Here is a 17,875-nt window from a genome sequence, read left to right on the forward strand (position 1 = left end):
GTTTTCCCGCAGAGGGAGGTGACTGGCAGCAGTGGTGGGGGGCAGGGCCAGCAAGCGGGTGGCGCCAGGCCAGCCAAGGCGGGTGCCAGCGGGGGCCCCCAATCGCCTCGTCACTCACCTCAAAGATCAGTCCTGATCGCCAGCCAGGCCTAGGGACCCCTAGTTGGGCCATAATGCTCCTCTGCTTAAAATCTCAAATGTTCACAAAATTTGGTCTGTAAGTGAGTTGGCTCCTGTCTACATATCAACTCCATCTGTGCCACTCTATTCCTTGATCATTATGCTACATCCACAAAGGGCTGATTTCAGATCTTCCAGAATGTCTGATTTCTTGCTGCTCTTGAGTCTCCGCACATGCTGTTCTCACTTCCCTCCACTCTTCATCCTTCAGAACTCAGTAAAAAATGTTGCCTCCTATTTAAAGTAGCTCTCCCCCTCTTTGTATCTCATTCCTTGTTTGTTCCCTTAATAATTTCTCAATTTGCTTGTTTTTTGTTTCTTCCCCACTATAATATAAGCTCCATGAGGGTAGGGACCACAATAGCAAGTGTAAAAGGTAGGATATAGATGCCTCTTTGGAAATGCCTGAGAAGTATAGCTGTATGTAGGTCTCTCTCAGCTCTAAGAGCTGCCATTCCAACACTCATCACCCTCCAGATGGAGCATGTGTATGATTTCAAAAGGAATTAATAAAGACAAGGTTTCATTGCAACTCACATTAATTCCAACTGCTATGGACCAAACTATATCTCTCCCAAAATTCATATGTGAAAGCCCTAATCCCAATGCAATGGCATCTGGAGATGGGACTTTAGGGAAATAATTAGGTTTAGGTGAACTCATGAGTGGTGGGGCCCTTATGATGGGATCAATGTTCTTAACTAAAAGAAGAAAAAACACCAGGACACTCTCTCTGCTATGTGAGGATGGAGCAAGAAGGCAGCTGTCTGAAAGCCAGGAAGACAGCCCTCACCAGCACCCTGATCTCAAGACGCCTAGCTTCCAGAATGGAGAAATAAATTTCTGTTGTTGAAACCAACCCGTCTATGTATGCTATTTTGTTATGGCAGCCTGAGCTGACTAAGTAAGACACCAGCCAAATAAGAAGGCTCCATTCACAATATAACCAAATAAACATGTAAAAAGATACCTGGCACAGTAGCAATGTCTATCAAGATTCCCACCCCATACTGTTCCACCGCTTGTTTGATATTCTTCCCCAAATAGCTACATATTTGAAGACTAAATACTGTTAAAGCTATTGCTTTAAATGCTCATCACTTATAAATACTCAAATGCTAGAGGAAGACTTCACAGCTGGCACGAAACGGTGTTGAGTAGCACCTTCCCTCAGGCACACTCCCCTCCCCACCCTCCATGCACTAAAACGGGTGACTCAGGCACACCAAGACATAGCAACACTGTTCTATTCGGAACGACTCACTGATGTTTCAGTTAGGAAGTAATTTTGGCTGGGACTCATGACAGCATATAGAAACATTTCCTCAGGCAATCTTCCCATGGGATTTCTGTCTAAATGAGAATCTCAGGGGCTCTTTATTAAACTGTTTGTTTGCTTTTCTTTTTAAGTATAGACATTTCAAAAATCTGAGTTTCCCTCTAAAACTAGGTTCTAATTGTAGATTAGAGCGGTAGAGCAACTAGATTCTTTGAGATACTTTGTTAGAAAATTACTTTAAACATTCTGGAGCTTACAGGATTTATAAAAGGAAACAGGCTAACACTGTATTTTTAAAAATTCAGTTATTTCTCTGATACCAAGTCAGTTATTACTCTGATACTTTCTACCTTGGAAATCTCAAAATACAGTCTTAAAAACAGTGGTTTTAAAAAAACACTGGGAGGAGGAAGGGGAGAAAGATAAAAAAAAAAAAAAACACCACTCATTCCTATCTATTAGGGAGAAATAAGGAAAAATAAGCAAAGTAGTTGGCAACAGGTTACGAAGATGCCAAAGTCAGAGAGCTCCACTTTACAAGACAGAGCTACACCTATGCCAAATAATCAAAAGTATAAAGTCTGGTTATAAAATAGAGACAGGCAGTATGAGTACTTTGCAAATGGAACAATCAAAGCTGTTCTGGGGCCTGGACACCAAGTACAGGCAATAAGTTGGGTAAGCTGAACAGACTCTACATTTTAGAATCTGTGATTCCAAATATTAATCAATATTGTACTAAGTGCAATAGGAGACAAAGGGCTAAAAAAGGAAACTTTCCAATATACAAATTTCTGAGGGCCCTAAAATAGTACTAACTTGCAAAATTTTTTTTTCTTCAAAATTTTTTTAAAGATTAACACTTGTTCGTCTTTCTAATCCTATATGATAAAAGCCAAATATGCAAATCGACTGAACAGTGGAAGGACCGGTTGCTATGACACGCACTGATCACCAGGGGGCAGACGCTCAATGCAGGAGCTGTCCCCAGCTCACAGGCCCCAGGCCAGCCAAGGTGGGTGCCAGCAGGGCCACCCCCCCCCCATCACCCTGATGGTCACCCCACAGAAGGAGGCAACCGGCAGCGGGGGGGGGGGGCAGTGAGTGGGCGGCGCCAGACCAGCCAAGGCAGGTGTGTGGGGGGAGGCGCCCAACCGCCCTGCCGGTCGCCCCACAAATCAGCCCTGATCGCCGGCCAGGCCTAGGGACCCTACCCGTGCACAAATTTCATGCACCGGGCCTCCAGTACTTTTAATAAAGAGCTTCATCTGTACAACAGCAAGTCCCACCTATGAATATCCACTGTCAGTGTGCTCCTCCCTCCTCTATTTGACTATTGCAGGGGGTAGGTATAGGAGCTCAAAGTTTGGGGAAGCAAATTGCAGCTGTTTTGATTCCCAGTCAGGGCACATGCCCAGATTGTGGGCTCGATCCCCAGTGGGGGGCATACAAGGGGCAGCCAACAGATGTTTCTCTCTCATCAATGTTTCTATCTCTCTATCCCTCCCCCTTACCCTCTCTCTAATATCCATAAAATATTTTTTTAAAAAGCATGTCTTCTTACTCTTAGTCCAGTGCCCTTTCTAATACACCAGGTTGCTTCCCATTTAATAATCAAAGTAGTAGCCCTAGCCAGTTTGGCTCAGTGGCTAGAGCATCGGCCTGCGAACTGAAGGGTCCCAAGTTCAATTCCGGTCAAGGGCACATGCTTGGGTTGTGGGCTTGATCTCCACTGGGGGACTTGCAGGAGGCAGCCGATTCATGATTCTCTCTCATTGTGGATGTTTCTCTCTCTCTCTCCCTCTCCCTTCCTCTCTGAGATCAATAAAAATATATATAAAAAATCGCCGAAACCAGTTTGGCTCAGTGGATAGAGCGTCGGCCTGCGGACTGAGAGGTCCCAGGTTCGATTCCGGTCAAGGGCATGTACCTGGGTTGTGGGCATATCCCCAGTAGGAGATGTGCAGGAGGCAGCTGATCGATGATTCTCTCTCATCGATGTTTCTTTTTTTTTTTTTTTTTTTTTTTTAAATATATTTTATTGAGTTTTTACAGAGAGGAAAGGAGTGAGATAGAGAGTTAGAAACATTGATGAGAGAGAAACATCGACCAGCTGCCTCCTGCACACTCCCCACTGGGGATGTGCCCGCATGCACACTCCCCACTGGGGATGTGCCCGCAACCAAGGTACATGCCCTTGACCGGAATCGAACCTGGGACCTTTCAGTCCGCAGGCCGACGCTCTATCCACTGAGCCAAACCGGTTTCGGCCGATGTTTCTAACTCTCTATCTCTCTCCCTTCCTCTCTGTAACAAATCAATAAAATATATTTAAAAAATAAATAAATAAATAAAATAAAATAAATTAAGGCCTTTACTTCTTAAAAAAAAATCAAAGTCGTAAATCAAGGCTGAAATGAATAGGAAATGTGCATAAGAAAAACCTGAGTCACCTTAGTTCTGGAGTGAATTCCAAACTTGAAAAGCCAAATGACTACACAATGGAATACTACGCTGCAGTAAAAAAGAAGAAATTCTTACCATTTGCAACAGCATGAATGAAACTGGAGAGCATTATGCTAAGTGAAATAAGCCAGTCAGAGAAAGATAAATATCACATGATCTCACTCATTTGTGGAATATAATGAACAACATAAACTGATGAACAAAAACAGATCCAGAGACAGAGAAGCATCGATCAGACCATCAAACCTCAGAAGGAAAGTAGGGGAAGAGAGGGGTAAGGAGGAGAGATCAACCAAAGGACTTGTATGCAAGCATATAAGCCTAACCAATGGACACAGACATCAGGGGGGTGAGGACCTGAGTGGGGGGGGGGGGGTGGGGAGGCAATGGGGGGCTAAGGTCACATATGTAATACCTTAATCAATAAAGAAAAAGTAAATAAAGACTGCAGAGAGAGAAAAAAGAAACCTTATTTTGGTTAGTCCTTTTCTGAAGAAAACAAAAAATCCAAATGAATATTTGGGGAAAGCCGGCCAACAAATCTAGCAGAATACTTCATACTCAGTGGGCTCTATTTCTCTATTACATCAGCCCCTCAAATCTTATAACTGTGCCTTTTCAATCTGATACACCTCATGAGTGCAAAAACAATGTTTTTGTGTGTTTTTTACCCCAAGAAAATTTAGGTTAAAAAAAAAAAGGAGAAAATAATCACGATTCTTTCTGCCAGAATTCTGGCATAGTGGGACTACGCAGGAACGCATCTCATGTGGAATCTTCCCACACTCGAGTTGTTAAGAGTAACCAGCAGAGGCATGTTCCATACACTCCCCAAATATCTGAGCTGGAAACAACAAAAGATATTCAGAGATCTTAGCCCTGGGACAATAGCTCTGTCAGTCCACTACAGTTCTCAAGACTCTGTGTTTTTGCTCTTCAACTTCATACCAAAGAGCATGTTACACCACACAAGTACTTGAGAAAACCACACAAGTGAATTCACACAGTAATATATAACAATTTTGGCAGGGCACCAATATGAATAATAAAATATATATTTTTTTAAAATTCAAACACCTTTACACAAGCATATTACCTTTAGCATTTACATAGCATATTGGACAAAGAACCCGGGGCCCTAATAACCTCCCTTGAGACCAACACCAAAAAGGATTTTGGCCCTAGCCAGTTTGGCTCAGTGGATAGAGCGTTGGCCTGTGGACCGAAGAGTCCCAGGTTCAATTCCGGTTAAGGACATATACCTAGGTTGCAGGCTCCTCCCTGGCCGGGCCCTGGCCAAGGCCCGTACAGGAGGCAACCAATCCATGTGTTTCTCTCACATCGATATTTCTCTCTGTCTTTCCCTCTCTCTTCCACTCTCTTTAAAAATCAATGGAAAGATACCCTTGGGTGAGGATTGGGAGAAAAATAAAAGGACTGGGCAGTTTCCATGCAAAGGGAATTACCTGGTAAGAAGGCAAAGATGAGCATTTTATCTCTTACCTGAAGCCAAAGGTCGGATCCACTCTTTGCTATTCAGGTCAAGTCTCCAGAGGTCATTGAAAGCAGCATTGCAGCTGCTTTGGGTACAGCCTCCAAACACATACATAGACTGATTAGCATCATAATAGCATGCACCTAGAAAGAAAACAATAAATAAATAACTGATGTTTAATTTTGAGGCTCCTTTAATACCTTAACTATAGCCCCTATCTTTCAAAGACCAATTATTTCACAACTCTTTTACCAGGTACCAATTTTCTATAACCAGCCTGTTCTCCTCAGATTGGTCAGTATCACGTTAACCTTTAAAATAAGGCCCAGAGCCTTAGCTGGTTTGGGTCAGTGGACAGAGCGGCGGACTGAAGGGTCCAGGGTCCATTCTGGTCAAGCGTACATGCCCAGGTTGCAGACTCGATCCCCAGTGGGGGGCGTGCAAGAGGTAGCCAGTCAATAATTCTCTTATCATTGATGTTTCTATCTCTCCACCTCTCCCTTCCTATCTGAAATCAATAAAAAAAAAAAATATTTTAAAAAATAAAATAAGGCCCAGAGAAAATGTTATTTCTGAGCACACTAAAGCAAAGTGACAATGATGTTATTAAATAAGACAGTATAACTCCAGCAAGAGCACACAAGAATTCAGATGTAGGGTGCTCAATGAGTGAAATTTCAGCACAGCTGCATAATGAACCTATATCTGCGTCACCGGCTAGGGTCAGGGAAAGACAGTGCTAACAGATGTACTGTCCCCCCATTTCTCTCCTCCAGTCTTCCTCTTACCGTTTTTGTTTTCAAATGAAAACCAAAGCACAAACCAATAAACAAATCTTTATATGAAGGAGAATGACAGAAACTTTTTTTTTTTAAATATATTTTATTGATTTTTTACAGAGAGGAAGGGAGAGAGATAGAGAGTCAGAAACATCGATGAGAGAGAAACATCGATCAGCCGCCTCCTGCACATCTCCTACTGGGGATATGCCCGCAACCAAGGTACATGCCCTTGACCGGAATCGAACCCGGGACCCTTCAGTCCGCAGGCCAACGCTCTATCCACTGAGCTAAACCAGTTTCGGCAAGAATGACAGAAACTTTTAATCAATGCCATGAAATAACCACACATAAAGACCAATGTAGCCCAGCCGGCGTGGCTCAGTGGTTGAGCATCGACATATGAAACAGGAGGTCACAGGTTTGATTCCCTGTGCACATGACAGGGTTGCAGGCTCGAACATCAGTAGGGGGCGTGCCGATCCATGGTTCTCTCTCATCATGGATGTTTCTCTCTCTCTCTCCCCCTTCCTCTCTGAAATAAATAAAAATATATTAAATTTTTAAAAAAAGAACAATGTAGCTCAGAGATATCAGGAATAATATGGACACGCTATAAATGAGAAAAAAAAACCATGAAAGTCATTAAGCTCCTAGGTATAACCAGAAGCCAACAAGACAGGCTAGTTCAGTGATGGCGAACCTATGACACGCGTGTCAGAGGTGACACGTGAACTCATTTTTTTGGTTGATTTTTCTTTGTTAAATGGCATTTAAATATATAAAATAAATATCAAAAATATAAATCTTTGTTTTACTATGGTTGCAAATATCAAAAAATTCCTATATGTGACATGGCACCAGAGTTAAGTTAGGGTTTTTCAAAATGCTGACACGCTGAGCTCAAAAGGTTTGCCATCACTGGGCTAGCTGGTACTGAACAGAAAACCAGTGCTGTAACACTGAAAAAGCCACAAGGTCTCTGAGAAGAGCCTTTTTATTTATTTATTTTTTTATAAAGATCTGATATTTATTTATTTATTTCGTTAAGCCTCATCTGAGGATTTTTTTTCCATTGATTTTTAGACAGAGTGGAAGGGAGGGGAATTGAACTTGCAACTGAGGTATGTGCCCTTTACAGAGTTACATGGTCTCAACTGGAATCGAATCCAGGACCCTTCAGTCTGCAGGCTGACACTCCAACCACTGAGCCAAACCAGTTAGGGCAGAAAAGCCTTTTAAATTAGTTGATTATATACTAATTAAATATATACCTCACCAATGGGCATCATTCTGAAGAAAAGAGGCAATGATTACGAGAGGTACTGTTCCTTTAAAATTAGGAAGATCAGAGCTAGAATCTAGATAAGAGGCTTGAGAGCTAAGTTCTGTTACCTTGCTTCTTTCTCACTAAAACCTCATTTAGTCTCTATCCCTTGGAAAAGATGACCACACTCCTCATACTCTTGCATTTAGCATCCTGGATCTCAGGAAGAAGGCCGAGCAAAACTTCCCTTTCTATTCATTTCATGCATACTAGTGGGAAAAAAAAGACCTTTCAAAGTTCATGTGAAACTAGGCTTAAACAGTTAAGGGTCACATAAAAGGAAGGGGAAAAGGAAAAGAAATTGAGAGATTCAACCCACTAGTGCAGGGTTTCAGTGATCATTCAGCTTATTTATAGGTCTAGTTCGATTTAGCATGCCACTGTTTGTAAGATCTCTTCGGAACCCTGGCACCACTTATTCAAGTTCAGAAAAAGGGAAATGCCTCTGCTATAATTACCTCTATAATATGTACTAACTCTGGGAATAACTCTTCCTTTTTTTCTTCTTAAGTGAGCCCACCCTATAGGCTTTTTAAAGAATCTCTACACTAGAAAGGCCAACTCAGAAAACTGGATGAGTTAAGAGCCAATAAAGCAGTGTGTTTAGTCACTTACACCCAATAATCTCAATCAGTGGAAGAAGTACATCCAAACCATCAGACCTCTGACACAGCAGTAATGGAGCTGCACACTTTTCAAATTAACAAAGAAATTAAAGAGAATAGAGATGTGAAGAAATGAAATACTATCGCCCGGCCGGCGATGCTCAGTTGTTGAGTGTCGACTTATGAACCAGGAGGTCAGGGTTCCATTCCTGGTCAGGGCACATGCCCAGGTTGCAGGCTCAATCCCCAGTGGGGAGTGTGCAGGAGGCAACCAATCAATGATTCTCTCTCATCACTGATGTTTCTATCTCTATTTCCCTCTCCCTTCCTCTCTGAAATAAATAAAAATATATCCTATCTAATAAAAGAGAAACATGGTAATTGGTGTACGACCGCTACCCTTCCCATTGGCTAATCAGGGCAATATGCAAATTAACTGCCAGCCAAGATGGCGGCCGGCAGCCAGGCAGCTTGAAACTAACATGAGGCTTGCTTGCTTCAGTGACGGAGAACTCCAACATTTCCCGCCTGCCACTGCAGGCCTCTGAGCTGCAACTCTAAGCAACTATGTAACAAATATAGAAGCTAAACAAAACCCCAGAAACCTGCTTTAGTCCGCTCCGGGCTTCAGCCAGCAGGATCGCAACACTGTAAGCAAAGGCCAGAAACCTACTTTCAGCAGCAGAGGCCTAAGAGCTGGAGCCAAGCCTCAAAGCTAAAGCTGGCCCAGAATAAAAAAGAAAAAAAGAAAAAAAGGAGCGGTTGGGAGCTTCAGTCACCCCCAGCCTGAAAACAGCCCTCAGCCCCTCACCCAGACTGGCCAGGCACCCCAGTGGGGACCCCCACCCTGAAGGGTGTGTGACCAGCTGCAAACAGCCATCATCCCCTCACCCAGGCTGGCCAGGCACCCCAGTGGGGACCCCCACCCTGAAGGGTGTGTGACCAGCTGCAAACAGCCATCATCCCCTCACCCAGGCTGGCCAGGCACCCCAGTGGGGACCCCCACCCTGATCCAGGACACCCTTCAGGGCAAACCAGCCGGCACCCACCCGTGCACCAGGCCTCTACCCTATATAGTAAAAGAGTAATATGCCTCCCAGCACCGGGATCAGCAGAGCCGCGAGGCCTCCCAGCACCGGGATCAGCGTGACAGGGGGCAGCGCCCAAACCCCCTGAGCGCCCTGTGGCTGTGTGTGTGACAGGGGGCGGGGCCACAACCTCCCTATCCACCCTGCTGTGTGTGTGACAGGGGAAGGTGCCCCAACCCCCTGATCAGCCCTGCTCTGTGCCTGATAGGGGGGAGCTCCCCAACCCCCTGATCGCCCTGTGGCTCTGTGTGCGACAGGGTGCGGCGCCCCAACCCCCTGATCGGCCCTGCTCTGTGTGTGACAGGGTGTGGCGCCCCAACAACCCCCCTCCCCACGGGCCCTGCTCTGTGTGTGACGGGGTAGAGCCATAACCTCCCCATCGGCCCTGCCCTGAGTGTGAGAGTGGCGGCGCCCCAACCCCCTGATTGGCCCTGCTCTGTGGGTGATAGAGGGCGGCGCCCCAACCCCCTGATGGGCCCTGCTCTGTGCGTGACAAGGGGCAGCGCCCCAACCCCGATTGGCCCTGCTCTGTGCGTGACAGGGTACAGAGCCCGAACCCCCCTGATGGGCCCTGCTCTGTGAGTGACAGGGGGCAATGCCCCAACCCCCTGATTGGCCCTGCTCTGTGCGTGACAGGGGGTAGCGCCGCAACCTCCCCATCAACCCTGCCTTGAGTGTGACAGGGGACGGTGCCCCAACCCCCCAATAGGCCCTACCCTGAGTGTGACTGAGGGTGGCATCACAACCTCCCGATCGCCCTGCTCTGTGCATGACAGGGGGCGGCGCCCCAACTCCCCAATCGGCCCTGCTCTGAGCCCGACCAGGGGCTGCACCTAGGGATTGGGCCTGCCCTCTGCCACCCGGGAGCAGGCCTAAGCCAGGAGGTTGTTATCTCCCGAGGGGTCCCAGATTGCGAGCGGGCACAGGCCGGGCTGAGGGACCCCCTTCCCCCCCCCCGAGTGCACAAATTTTTGTGCACCGGGCCTCTAGTATATATATAAAAGAAATGAAACACTATCTAATCACCAATAGGCTCACACCTGCAAAATAGTCAATATATTCCCAGAACTCAAACACACTAGAATGGTATATGAAGATTTAAATGATCTCACAACTTCCACTGACTGTCTTTGTCTTTGAAAGTAACTTCTAATCTATAACTAAATCAGTTTTTTTATCCACATCCCAAAAACAAAGTCTATTGAGAAGTAAAATCCTATGAAATTACATTGCCCATGCCTCAAATTAAAAACTACAAATAGCAAAATTAAAAACTACAAATTAGATGACATTAGACAAACAAAATAGTAATTACTGAAGCCACATTTTAATCTCCACTAAAGGAGCTAAATTAAGATATTCTGGTCTTCTCATACCTTTCTTGAAATGACTATTTCAACAAATGGGAAAATTTTGAACTGAACCAACTAGTGCCGGGCAAAAAAAATTCTTTTCCTCTTGATAATCCATGCCTCCAGAACAGAAATTAGCAATGTCGTATGGCTTCTGAAACCTTAAGTTGTGTCCATTCTAACAATGTTTAATAAACAAGTTCATGATTTCATAACTAAAAGAGTCAGAGCTCATTTATGTCACACCATTCCTCACAGATCAACTCTTAGCAGCTGCTTCCTTCGTGTAGCAAAAGAGTACAGTGCCTTTATTTATCAAAGAGGTAGCAAACATTCTTCTTCTCTATTTGGATTGAAAACCCAGCTGGCAGCTGGGCCCCATGAGGTTCTTAACCACGTGTATTTTAATCCTATACTAAAATAAGGCAGTCGGCATTTTCCTGCTTCTCTTTGAGCAAACAAAGGTTTCTGCAAGAGGAAGGCACAGCCCAAACTCCGCAAAGATAATAGGACTGAAAGGACAAGTTTCACACACTTTATTTTCAATGTCCAGCAGTCAATTATCAACGAAGCTTGGAAAGGAAGGGAGTCAATTTAGGCAGCTAAGTTTAGAACTCAGATATAATGGAATGAGAAAATGGCCATCAATAATACACTCAAATATTTTAGGCATCCTAATGAACTTTGTTTAATGTCTATTTTTATTTAAGACACTATATGTTGGTCTGGGTGGGGGTGGGGAAACCGGACAAGTTCAATGGGTCTTGTAGAAAAAAATAAGAATTTAAGCAAATACCAGTGCTCAAGTAGTCATTTCCCTTTTACCAAAGTTCTCCACCCAAAGAGAATATTTTCCTTTCAGAACATCTAGACCATTGGAATGTGCCAAACAAAAGTTACAGTTCATAGTACAGTATGAATACTCTGCTAAGAAATAACATTAAAAATGTTTATTCCAATTGCTAAACCTCTTCAACCTTTGGAAATGGGCTTGATTGTTCCATGAACAATTATTGCAAGACACATCCCGCAAATTAATACCTAATAATCCCTATTCAAAGGCAAGTCAAATATTCACAATTACACAAACAGCAAGCAAATGACTCTCAGCATTCTGAATACTTCCCTCCTATATTATATTCCTCTCAAGTGTAAGATCTTCCAGTTGTTTCATATTTTCCATGATGCCTGGGAGTCACTCAATAAATGTCCACTCTAACTTTTGCACTTTCGGTTGTTAAAGTCTCTTTTGTTTCCCCCACTTGTCTCCAGAGAAAGGTCCTGAGGCATTTATCCCATGCTTAAAGAGACTATGCTGTCATGTGTCTCACATCTACAAGCCAGGACATATTTGATAGGGCCTGTAATTACATAACTATGGAACAAGCAAGGTTGGTTACCCAGTCTGGGCCTGCTGGCTATTGCAGGAACACAATTTGCATGTGTGTGAAATGACCTGACCATATCTGGAGCCTAAACACTAAAACTTTTTTCAAGGCATGATGCTGGGGACTCAACAGACCACTACATCCTTCTGAAAAGGACACCCTACAATCTGAAAAGGACCGCCTACATTAATCAAGGCTTGCATGATTCGTCATGAACTCACCAAAAAAAAGGGGGTGGGGGAGGAAGAACTGGCTTTATTTTACTTCCCCTCCCTTTTCTGTCCCAGATATTTTTTATACTTAGGAAAGAAGCAGTACTGCTCATATCTCTGTTACATTTAATTTCACAGAATTTAATAAATTATCAACTATGATCATTTTGCAATTTAAAACATAGTTTTTAGCAAGTGTTCCTTTAATTCAATTTCCTAGCAACTCTGTGGCATAAGAACTTGTCATACACATTTTACAGATGAAGAAATTAGGGTGAGAAGGGTCAAAGAACTTGCTTCCCAAGTCCAAAGTTCTTTTGCATGCAGTCTCTCATATATAGGTAATTATGGTAAGACACAGATGATTATAAATAACTAGATGCCCGGTGCACAAAATTCGTGCATGGGTGCAGTCCCTAGGCATGGCAGGTGATCGAAGCGTGAGTGTCTAGCATAGAAGAGCAGGTCCCAGCTGACCTCTGGGCCCTGGGCAGCACCTGGGCCACCGCACGCCCCCCCTCCGCCTGAGTCATGGTGCCCGAGTCCCCACGCAGAGATGCAGTGAGTGTGGCCAAATGCTGCAGGCCAGGGCGCAGTGTAGGCCGCCCAGCGGCGCGCATGGAAGCCAGGCAGGCAGCACGTTCTCTCCCAGCCGGCCTTGCAGACCATTCCTGCACGAATCTACAGGGAGCCCAACCAGCCCCTGCAGCCCCGGCAACGGTGGCCCGGTTCACCTGAAAGAGGCTGTGCAGGTGTGTGGTAGGATCCTCACGGGTGCCCAGTACCTGAGCACCTGAGCGTGGGGGCTTCCCCAGCGTGCAAGCCCTGGTGTCCTAGGGGAGGGAGAGCAAGCTCAGTGGACACCCGCATTCTCACTGCACCTCCGTCCCCATCACCCCCGTCCCCAGGTAGCCGGTGAGAGGTCGCAGTGCGTGGCCAAAGCCCGCCATTTTCCGTGCCGCCCCTTGGTGGTCAGTGCACGTCATAGCAAGGGGTTGAACTCCCAGTCTCCCAGTCAAACTCCCGGTTGAATGACTGCCCAACGGGACAATTTGCATATTAGGCTTTTATTACATAGGATAAGAGGAAAGTATGAAGTGTATTAGAGGAGTATAAGCAAAGGAAGAAAGCGCTTAATCACCATGGTGGGGAATTTGAGAGTAGTTTTTGAAGAAGATGGCTTTTGGCTTTGTTTGTTTCTGAGATAGGTTTTAGAGGATAGGACATTTTCAGTAAATTAATGAGGGGCAACCAAGACTGGGATAGCAAAAGAGGAGGAGGGAAAGGGAAAATGAAATCAGGGCATCCAAGGAAAGAAATGAAGTAGTGAGATTAAGAAATCACAAGGAGTCTTGTGTGGTCTGACTGCGTAAGGAGGCAATAGCAGTGAGTTAGGCTGAAAAGGTAAGGTGGAGCCTTGAAAGCCAGATGGAGTGGAAACTTCTACACGTAGTGCAAAGAGACTGAGGCTTTTTGGAAATGGAATGACAAGGCTGGTTTTATATTTCAGATTTGCTCTGTTTCCCGACAGGAGCTCCTGTCATTTCGAGCATGCCAATTCTTTATATATAGGATCATCCCAGTCACTGCAGGACATTTGCCTGGTCTTTGCCTACTAAATGCTTATAGTACTTTCTAGTCGAGACAATAAACAATGACTTTACATATTTCCAAATACCCTAGGAGGTGGCACTGTCCCCAGTTTTAGAGATGATTGCCAACAGTGTCTAGTCCAGATTCAAATGAAGAGAAAAGGAAGGCAAGAAAACTATTTAGACAAAACTTAGGAAAGATGGAATGATTAGATTATACATGGGAGTAATGGGGAAACAAAGGAAACATAATGAGAGAGATTGCTGAGACAGAACAAAATCAACAGGATTTTACTTTTATTGTTGAGAGAAAGAGAGGAACTGAGAATGAATCCAAGTTTTCAAGCTTGTATAACTGAAAGCATGATAAATGCCATTAACTAAATTAGGGAGAGGAGAAAATTTGGAGGGTACTACTGAATTCGGCTTTTAGCTGACTAAACATGGAACATCTGTGTATCTCTATGGCACTAGGAGCAAAGAATTAGAAATGCAGATCTCGAGCTCAACATGAGCTGAGAATAAGAAATAAAGTTGATCTCAAGGTATAAATACAGGGTTGAAAGAGGAAGGAACTAAGGAAAGAAATTCCTTGTTTTCAAACCGTTTTGAAAACTGTTATCTCTCTGTAACAGTCCTCTTTAGTTTGCCAGTTAGACAACATGTAGACAGATGGAAAGAAACATGAGAGACCAAAAGAGACAATAAGACACAGAGGCACCTCTTTAAAAAAATCTATGGCACCTTTTTTCAGATTTCAAGTAGATATGAAACAATTTTTAAGTAAAAACAACTATCAAAACCCACCAATCTCCGAAATTCTGGGAGCTTACTCACTGTACTATTCCTTTCTATTTCCCCCTTCAAATAACTGCCTCTATTTTATGATACTTGTTCAAAAGCTAGTTAACTGAGAAAAAGTTTTTCCCCTTTTCTCATCACAAAGCTAAACTATGGCTATGATAAATATTCATCTCTGAATATTTCCTACTCTGGTTTTTATTTCACCTAGATTCATTCTATTTTCCTCACAGTTTAAAAATCTAAAAAAAGAGCCAAAACCGCTTTTGCTCAGTGGATAGAGCGTCGGCCTGCGGACTGAAAGGTCCCAGGTTCGATTCCGGTCAAGGGCATATACCTGGGTTGCGGGCACATCCCCAGTGGGGGATGTGCAGGAGGCGGCTGATCGATGTTTCTCTCTCATCGATGTTTCTGACTCTCTATCTCTCTCCCTTCCTCTCTGTAAAAAATCAATAAAATATATTTAAAAAAAAAAAAATCTAAAAAAAGAGAGAAACCAAGATGGCGGCATAGGTAAACACCATAGTTTGCTGCCTCGCACAACAACTTCAAAAATACAACTAAAAGACGGAACAGACATCATCCAGAACCACAGGAAGGCTGGCTGAGTGGAAATTCTACAACTAGAAGGAAAGAAAAAAGCTTACCGAGACTCAGAGGAGGAGCGGTGCGGAAGTAAAATACTAAGGTACAGAGGCGCACAAGGAGCAGGCTGGTGGCTGAGGGCGCAGTTGTCTTTTGCAATTGGGAGGGAGTCTCAGGCTCTGAGTTCCAGTTCCGGGCGAGTCTCTGGGGACCCACACTCAAACAGGAGAAGCGGGACTGTCTGGCATCGGTCGGAACTCGAGGGCAGCTTTCTCTCCGAGGTACTTCCAGCGGTTGCTGGGACACTGAGAGGCAGAGCCTCTGGGGACAGGACTGAGAGCAGCCATAACTGCTAGCCCTGCCCTGTTGATCCCGTGAGACCCGCCCTGCCCAAGCCCTGCATGGAAGCTTTTGCTGGGTAGCCTCAGGCAAAGGCTAGATTAGCACCTCCCTAGAGAACCAGGAGCGAGTGTGCCCAGTGGTCAGAGTGGGACCATCCAGTTTTCACCTCCTCAGACCCTTAAAGGACACACTCAGGGGGCAGACTCAGTGAGCACCAAAGCCCCATTGAAGCAAGTCTTGCCCCGGAGGGGTGTCTCCAGCACAGAAGTTCTCCCACTGCAGACACAGCTGATTCTCACAGCCAATTGGCCTGGAGGTCAATTCCTCCCAGTGATAGCTACAACAATCAACGCTTAACTACAACAAGACTGTGCACAAAGACCACAAGGGGGTGCACCAAGAGTGTCCTCCTCAGGTAATTGGGGAGGCTGAACCACTGGGCCCTAGAGGACACTTAGCACAGAAAACCACTTTATCAACACAGGGAAGCATAAAAAAATGCAGAGACAAAGAAACAGGACACAAATGACAGAAATGGAGGAAAGCAAACTACTGGATATAGAGTTCAAAACCACACTATTAAGGTTTTTCAAGAACTTTCTAGAAGCCGCCGATATATTTAGTAAGACCCTCGAAAAGACTGGTGAGACCGCCGATAAATGTAGTGAGATCCTCAAGAAATCTAGTCAGACCCTCAAGGTTATGATAAAGGACCAACTGGAAATTAAGCATACACTGAAATAGAGGATATTATACAGACTCCCAACAGCAGACTAGAGGATCGCAAGAATCAAGTCAAAGATTTGAAATACGAAGAAGCAAAAAACACCCAACCGTAAAGCAAATGAAAAAAGAATCCAAAAATACGAAGATAGTATAAGGAGCCTCTGGGACAGCTTTAAGCGTACCAACATCAGAATTATAGGGGTGCCAGAAGAAGAGAGAGAGCAAGATATTGAAAACCTATTTGAAGAAATAATGACAGAAAACTTCCCCTACCTGGTGAAAGAAATAGACTTACAAGTCCAGGAAGCACAGAGAACCCCAAACAAAAGGAATCCAAAGAGGACCACACCAAGACACATCATAATTAAAATGCCAAGAGCAAAAGACAAAGAGAGAATCTTAAAAGCAGCAAGAGAAAGAAAGTCAGTTACCTACAAGGGAGTACCCATATGACTGTCAGCTGATTTCTCAACAGAAACTTTGCGGGCCAGAAGGGAGTGGCAAGAAATAGTCAAAGTGATGAATGCCAAGAAACTACAGCCAAGATTACTTTATCCAGCAAAGCTATCATTCAGAATTGAAGGTCAGATAAAGAGCTTCACAGATAAGGAAAAGCTAAAGGAGTTCATCACCACCAAACCAGTATTATATGAAATGCTGAAAGGTATCTTTTAAGAAGAGGAAGAAGAAGAAAAAGGTAAAGATACAAATTATGAACAACAAATACGCATCTATCAACAAGTGAATCTGAAAATCAAGTGAATAAATAATCTGATGAACAGAATGAACTGGTGATTATAATAGAATCAGGGACATAGAAAGGGAATGGACTCACTATTCTTGGGGGGGAAGGGGTGTGGGAGATGCGGGAAGAGACTGGACAAAAATTGTGCACCTATGGATGAGGACAGTGGGGGGGTAAGGGCAGAGGGTGGTGTGGGAACTGGGTGGAGGGGAGCTATTGGGGGGAAAAAAGAGGAACAAATGTAATAATCTGAACAATAAAGACTTAATAAAATAAAATAAAAGATTCAAATAATAAATAAATAAATAAATAAATAAATAAATAAATAAAAATAGCTCCTTGAGAGAACTAAAAACACAGCAATAGTTTGGCCTGTTCCTTTGATCTATTTAGATCCAACTCAAACAAAATAATGAGTTATAATTATTTATTAAACTATCTTCTGCATACAGAGTATAACAGATGATCTGGGGTAGCCTCCAATGATCCTCACTTCCTGGTATTTATACATTTGGTCAATCTCTATGTGACCAATAGAATACAGCAGAAAAGACAGTATTCATCTCAGAGATTAGGTTGTAAAAGACACCACTGCTTTTGTCTTGGTGTCTATCTCTGTCTCTTTCAGATCATTTATTCTGTGGGAAACCAGCTGCCCAGTCGTGAGCAGCTCTATGCAGTCCATGTTAGTAAGGAACTCCTCCTGTCAGTTACTTGCTTGAGCTTGGAAGCAGATCCCCCAAGGCCCCAGTCAAGCCTTCAGGTGACTATCGCTTTGGCTGTCAACTGACCGCAACCTCATAAGAGTCCCTGAGCCAGAATCTCCTAGGTAAGCCACTCCCAATTTCATGACCCTCGGGAACTCTGTGAGATAATAAATGCTGTTTTAAACTAAGATTTGGGGTACTTTTTA

At 44.1% G+C, this 17,875-nt stretch overlaps 1 protein-coding gene across 5 annotated transcripts in view; it reads right to left on the bottom strand.

Moving 5' to 3' along the window:
• FBXO42 (F-box protein 42) overlaps nucleotides 1-17,875 on the bottom strand; it is an 88,342-nt gene that overhangs the window by 43,414 nt on the left and 27,053 nt on the right. For 4 of the 5 annotated variants that reach the window (XM_036348282.1, XM_036348283.1, XM_036348285.1 and 1 more), the window contains exon 4: nucleotides 5,429-5,563. The exons of the other annotated variant lie outside the window; for it this stretch is intronic. In XM_036348282.1, the coding sequence (XP_036204175.1) occupies nucleotides 5,429-5,563 (135 nt within the window). The remainder of the gene's footprint in view (nucleotides 1-5,428; nucleotides 5,564-17,875) is intronic. 5 annotated transcript variants of the gene reach the window in all.

This window comes from Myotis myotis, unplaced genomic scaffold (assembly GCF_014108235.1).
Source record: "Myotis myotis isolate mMyoMyo1 unplaced genomic scaffold, mMyoMyo1.p scaffold_m19_p_2, whole genome shotgun sequence".
Classification (NCBI taxonomy): domain Eukaryota; kingdom Metazoa; phylum Chordata; class Mammalia; order Chiroptera; family Vespertilionidae; genus Myotis; species Myotis myotis.